The sequence below is a fragment of the Pygoscelis adeliae genome, unplaced genomic scaffold (genome assembly GCF_000699105.1).
Source record: "Pygoscelis adeliae isolate BGI_AS28 unplaced genomic scaffold, ASM69910v1 Scaffold114, whole genome shotgun sequence".
In the NCBI taxonomy this organism is placed as follows: domain Eukaryota; kingdom Metazoa; phylum Chordata; class Aves; order Sphenisciformes; family Spheniscidae; genus Pygoscelis; species Pygoscelis adeliae.
In genome coordinates this window covers 4,216,442-4,223,087 of record NW_008824587.1, presented here as the reverse complement: position 1 = coordinate 4,223,087, position 6,646 = coordinate 4,216,442, and the positions used below count along the sequence as shown (strand labels likewise).

The 6,646-nt window shown below is 53.7% G+C and overlaps 1 protein-coding gene across 1 annotated transcript in view; it reads right to left on the bottom strand.

The window, feature by feature from the left end:
* PTGES (prostaglandin E synthase) overlaps positions 1-3,591 on the bottom strand; it is a 6,339-nt gene extending 2,748 nt beyond the window's left edge. Inside the window, exons 1-2 of the mRNA XM_009322092.1 lie at positions 3,466-3,591; positions 1,219-1,301 (exon numbers count right to left, since the gene is read on the bottom strand). Coding sequence (XP_009320367.1) covers positions 1,219-1,301; positions 3,466-3,573 — 191 coding nt within the window. The 5' untranslated portion in view covers positions 3,574-3,591. The remainder of the gene's footprint in view (positions 1-1,218; positions 1,302-3,465) is intronic.
* Between the last annotated feature and the right edge of the window lie 3,055 nt (positions 3,592-6,646).

Below are 6,646 nucleotides of genomic sequence, written 5' to 3'. Positions count from 1 at the left end.
GAAGGACAAACAGAAGATCGGGGAGGAGAAAGGAAAGAGAAGAGCTGAGACGCGGCCGGGGGCCTCTCTAAGAGGCAAGGGGGAAACCTCCCTCCCCGCTGCCGCTTGCTCTCCCCTGCTCTGCCCCTGCCCTGCACAGACCCCAGCAGTGCGGCCGTGGCTCTGCTCCCATCCCGACAACGCCTGAGAAGAAAACCTGACATCACCCTTGTTCAGGGGAAACACCTTGGGTTTAACTTGTCCTCCCCTGGGTTTAATTTATCTTCCCCAGGGCTGTGAACAGATCAGGAAGGACTGACCCTGAGTGCTTTAACTGCACAAGTCAGATCCCAGACTTCCCCAGGTCTTTGCTGCAGCTCCAGTTATTTATTTTTATGGAAGTTTGTCTTTTCTGACTAATCAAAAGAGGATTATGATTATTATTACTACTATTATTGTCTTTTTCCTAGCAAGGGAACAGCTTGTTTCCCTTCCTCCTCCCTCTGTAGGCCGGGGATTAGGATGTTTTTTAAAGCAAATCTTGCAGGTGACGAGAGGCGAGCGGCATGGTCCCCCACCCGCAGCAGAGCTGGCGGCCCAGGGCTCAGGGGCTGCAGGGCACGGCTCCAGCCCCTTTTCCTGCACGTCACCGGCCCACGCAGCAATCCAAGCCAGCACTTGGGGCACCTCCTGGGTAAGGGGGACAGCAAAGCAAGCCCGGGGCTGAACACCTGATACAGGGTTTGCCCGATTAGGGAGACAAAAGTTATTACCATCGTGTCCAGCCTCTTGCCAGATCCCCAAACAGGGCAGCATACAGCACCGGGACCAGTCACGCAGTTCCCAGTCATGGCGCGATTGTACTGTCCAAGCTGTGCAGGGATATGGGGGGGGTCGGGGTCCTTTCGGAGCAGGGCATGAGGAGCCTGTGGGTGTGGGTACGGGAGAAGCCCTTGGGGCTTGCAGGACTTTGAGCATCGAGGAGGTGGTTTAATTGTGTCAGAGTCAGACCCCAAACCCGGGTCCTTCCACGTGTCCTTGCTCCAGTGCACACCATGCTGCCATTAAATATTAAGCTGCCCCAGCGTACAGGGTCCTGCAGCTGAGCTCCAGGCATTCCACCCATCTAGGTAATTACTTAATTAATGAGCCTTTTAGCTTCCCACTGCCTCTTTGCCAGCAGCTGCCAGGGATCGCCCTGCGGTGCAGGGGGAATGCCGGCACCGCCGTGTTACTCGCCTGCGGCACCGCTCCACGTCGGGGTCCTCGCGATAGTACTGCAGCCCCCCATTGCGCAGCGCGTCCTCCGGGTTTGCAAATGCCTGCAAGAGAGAGTCCCCACAGTATATGTGCTCATAATGTTTTCAGGAGCTTTACAGGTAGAAGCTTTGCCCCCAGTCTTTAAGACCGGTGGGGATTTCTTCCTGCCCAAGGGGACCTTTCAGCCCCAGTTTCTCACCACCCTTCACGAACACAAGAGTAACTGCACTTCCACGGGCACGGTCCTGGGGGTTAAACCTTCCACCTCCCAACGGGTTTTCCTTATCCTCTGCAAAACCCAACTCTGCCCACCAAGCAGGTCCCAAACCGGGGGCTTCAAGGGAGCTCCGGCCTGATCCCAGTCCACTTCTTCCAGTTGTTGTGGTTTAACCTGGCAGGCAGCTAAACGCCACACAGCCGTTCGCTCACTCCCCTCCGCCCCAGTGGGATGGGGGAGAGACTCGGGGAAAAAAAAGTAAAATTCATGGGTTGAGACAAAGACAGTTTAATAGGACAGAAAAGGAAGGGGAAAAAAAATTAATAATACTACAGTGCTGTGTTTTGGATTTAGGATGAGAACAATGTTGATAACACACCGATGGTTTAGTTGTTGCTGAGCAGTGCTTACACTAGGCAAGGACGTGCACGAGAAGCTGGGAGGGGACACAGCCAGGACAGCTGACCCAAACTGGCCAATGGGATATTCCATATCATGTGACGTCATGCTCAGTACATAAACTGGGGGCAAACTGGCCAGGGGTGCCGCTGCTCGGGGACGGGCTGGGCATCGGTCAGTGGGTGGTGAGCAATTGCATTGTGCATCACTTGCTTTGTATAGTCTTATTCTTATTACTATTATTATTATTTTATTTCCATTATTAGACTGTGTTTATCTCAACCCACGAGTTTTCTCACTTTTACTCTTCTGATTCTCTCCCCCATCCCACCAGGGTGGGGAGACTGAGCGAGTGGCTGTGTGGTGCTCAGTTGCCAGCTGAGGTTAAACCACGACACAACATTATTCTCACCCTAAATCCAAAACACAGCACTCTACCAGCTACTAGGAAGAAAATTAACTCTATCCCAGCCGAAACCAGGACACCAGAGAAAGAAGGAGACTTTGCCAACCACCAAATGAGATCACTGCTGGCACACAGCTTACAGATACTGAATGTGGCATCCAAAAGATAACCAGGACTGACAGATTAGTTCACCCTACGGAGAAAGAATATTCCCTGGCTGGCTTTTTGGCAGTGATACCATGTGACTGAAACCAGCCCTGGGGAAATCGGATCCTACACTAATAAACTTACAAATAAAAATTATTTATACGAGCTCCCTACCTATGCTCAGAAGCTGCTCCTCAGGGACCTGGTTACACGCGACAGCTTCACTTTGCAGCCTGGAAAGGACCCTGGCGCTTTCTTTAATCATGTTACAAGCCCAGACTGTTCCCATTCCGAAACACAAGGGGAGAAGCCAAATCATCCGTTACAAAGATGCTACAGCACAGGAGTGTCTGTCTTTGTATTTTATCTGAGAGCAGAAATCTTTCCCTCCCACTCCATTGATGCAGTCGGAAACTTCTCAAATACTTTAAAACAGATTTTACAGACAGCTGAGTTTTGCCACGAGTTCAATTTGGGTTGCGGGCGATGAAAGGTCCAGTTAACCTCGTCCCCTGACGGCAGCTAGAGCTCCCGGTCCTCCCTGTATTTTCCCCCGTGTCCAAAACCCATTTCCTCCAGCTATTGTTTTTATGCCCCACGACTTTCTCCTCTCCTGGAGCATTCACGTACTGATTCAGCCTCCGAAAGCAGGAGAGCTTTCTGTTACATTGCAAGAAAAAAGACCATTGCAATGATTTGTTCTTAAACCTTCCCCCCCCCCTTTTCTTCCAGACATGGCAAACGAACTGTAAACAGTCTCTTTCCAGAAGCAGCTCACCTGCATGGCATTTTAGATCTGAAATTACTATTTAGACTAGGATTCAGAAATTATAAACATCAAGCTACAGATGGTAGAAACAAACAAAAAGAGCCAAAGAGAAGTGAGATATTTATCTGCTGCAGCTATGAAACATGCTTTGCTTTCAACTTCAGTCAAAGAAAACTCAACTTGCTTCAGGAAAACTTTGTTGGCCTTTACAGGAATAAAAAAATAAAGAAAAGCCACAGAAACCCAAGGAAAAAGCCAGAAAGGGAGAAAAAGGTAACTGGAACTTACCTTCTTTCTGAGTCTCACTTGTCCCGTAATGATGGCAACGACATACATTTTTAAAATCAAGATCGTGCTGTAGAACGTAAATGACATAAACACTGTGTTTTCCATCATTTCGGGGGAAGGTGCCGCTCAGTCGCCTGCAGCACTCACAGCCAGCGGAGATCTTGCTTGGGCTGCGAGAGGGCTCTGCGGGAGAGGGGGCAGGAACAGCCACATTTAAAGACAACAGAAGTCACCACTGTTTCTTCGGCAAAAGCCCACAGCCCCCGTAGACCCCTTCGGGCCAGACAGGAGTAAATGATGCAGCAGAGCTGCCGGTGAGCAAACCCCAGCCTGGGACACAGAGCAGGCTGCCCACGTTGCTCCCTGCCTCAGGCTGCTTCTGCTCCTCTCTCCCTGCCACCACCAGCTCCTCGGGGATGCGATGCCCCAAGCTGGGATACAGCCCCCTCAACTGCGTGGGCCACAGCAAGGCTCAGCCTGGCCACAGCTCGACCTCTTGCCTCCCTAAAACAGCCCACCACGATCCCTCTGCCTCACCTCCCCTCCTGTTTGCGCCCAGAGGGACGGAGCTGCACAGAGCATCCCTCGCCCAGCCAGGCACTGTTCACCCAGGGACACGAGCCGATCAGCCCTGGGAAGAAGGAGGAGTTAGGAAGAAGGTAGGCACCTACCTCAGCCGCATCCAGCCCTGTGCTCCTGCGCTCCCTCCGTGCCCGGTCCCACAGCCCACCCCTCCGTGGCAGCGTTCCCAGTACTCCCCAGTCCCGCCCAGTGCGGGCTGAGCGCTCCCGTGGCAGAGGCAGCCAGCCCTCCCCTACACAGTCACCTGCCGAGGGATGGGGCACAGGGGACAGAACCATCCCTTCCCCCACCAGCGCCCATCACCCGGGGGCCTGGGCTGCCCCTGTCCCCCCCCCCCGGCTGGGAGGGGAGCTCCCAGGGGGAGCAGCCTGGAAGCACAACCAGGCAAGTCATGGACCGCAAAGCCCCAAACCTGCAAATAGAAATAAACACCAGCCTGCCCAGCCCCAAAGACAGCTCGTCCTGGCTTTCTCCGAGAGGGTGAATCAGGGCAGTTGGGTGTAATTTTGCCCTCGGTCTAGAAAGTGGCATTTGAATTTGGAGCTGGCTTTTCCCCAGCCATCAAACACTGGTGCAGAAAGAGTTGGGATCAGCCTCTGCAGGCAGCTGGGCTGCTCTTCCAATGCAAACCTTTAACTCCTTCTTCCCCAGCCCCGGCCCCAGCGCTGGCAGCAGCAAACCTCTGGTGAGCCGGCAGCATGGAGGCTGATAGGAGCTCTCCAAGTTTGTTAGTGTTGAAGGGCTGGATTTGGCGTTCAGTTCCTTTACAGGGGGAGGAAGACTTATTTCAGGAAAATGGAAACTTTCGGAGATTGAGTGGAAAATGAACGCTTTGAGGATGCAAGTAGTTTTTTAATTAACTGACATGTTGGAATAAAAAAAGTTGTTTCAAGCCACAAAAAAGCCTCAAAAAACAATGAACAGAGTACAACGGTTTGTCATTTACAAAACCATCTATCGAAGCGTTAGTGCCTCCAGGACTGGTTTTGTTCTTCAGGGCTTTTTAACTTTTTAACTGCCATTGAGCGAAACTAATCCTGTCCTTTCCAAGAGGGTCCAGAGTAACCCAAGAGGAGCATCGCACTCAGCCCAGGACCAGGCTCCAGTCCCGTCACTACAGACCCTGTTGCACAAGGACAAGTTTGTCCCCAGCAATGGGACACTGGTAGCACTTTACTCCCCAGGGAGAACAGGCTACAGGAGCCTTTTTCCCGGGGTGCTGGTGTGAATTTAAGGCAGCCTCGTGCTCTGGGCACAGCGGCTCTGGGCCCAGGTGATACAGAAGTACCGTCAATGCAAGCACGAGTCAGGTTATATGGGCAGGTCCGGAAGGTCGGCTCCTGCTCAGGGAGCAAGCCAAGAAGGAAAAGAGTCACCTTTCCATCTGGGCAGCGTTATCCCACCAGCCCTGACCAGTGGCCGAGGGATGCCACAGGCCAGCCCCTGCCTCTGCCCCTGCAGAAGGGAAGGTTACACCATTTCTCGTATTCCCAGCAAACGGTCAGCGTGGAGTCACACCAGGACAGCTTTCCTGCCAGGATTGGTGCTGCGGAAGAGGTTTTGCTCCTGCCACGCTCAGCTTAGATGTGAGCTGCGTGCTCCAGCCATCCCAGCCAAGAGCTGAGCTCTTCCTGTGCCCGTCCAGAGCAGACATCCTTCCTTCCACCCCAGCCTGCCCAGCTCCAGACCCCTGCGCTGCTCCCAGCCTGGCAGGGCAGGGCTCAGAGCCGGAAAGACCCTTCAAGCACACGATCTCCCTCCCGGCATGGAGATCTGCAAATTCTCTGCGTTTGCCTCTGAATCTCCCTCGCCATGGCTGTTCTGCCCTGATGCTGCAAACCCAAAGATGCCACACCGCTCATTGCGATGCACTGGCTCAGCCCCATGACATCCAAGTGTGCAGAGAGCCTTTGAAAACTCCAAACACTTGGTTTCAAGGGAGAAGTACTCACAGCTGGTCACCACCACCCTGGCGTCAGGGCGGCTGCAGAACAAGTCCCGGCAGAGCCCAGTGTGGAGCTCCATAGCCCGGCAGTGAATGCCTCCAACGGGCTGCTTCCCCAGGGGTGGGAATGGGGACACCAGGACACGCAGCAGCCGTGTGGATTCAAACACTGCGGTAAGGGCTGGGGTGTTCACCCTGGACCCCAGCCCTGTCCTGCCACCAAACTGCATCCAACCCTACTCACATCTCCCTGGAGCTCGGCAGAGTATTATAAACACAGTAATGCCAAGCATAAGCAGTTGATGGCAAAGCCACATCCCAAACACTTCTCCCTCCCATCTCCCCTCTCCATAGGTGATAGGGAGCAAACCCGTAGCAGAGAAGACCTTGGTGCCCAAGGACTGGGGTGATGCAAGGGCCAGACCAGCCCTGCAGCAGGGGTGAGACTTTCTCCAGCAGCCCCTTCCCCAGCTCTCCTGGGAACCTGGGGCTAGGGCAGGCAGCCAGACCCTTCACCAACACATCACGCCCTCCATGAAGCCGCTCCAGTTTTTACCAGCTGAGGATCCAGCCCTCAGGCTCTTCGGCAGCAAGACCTTTTTCCTTTGTGCACCTTCTTCCCCTCCCGAGGCAGCCAGCATGCCTCACTGAGCA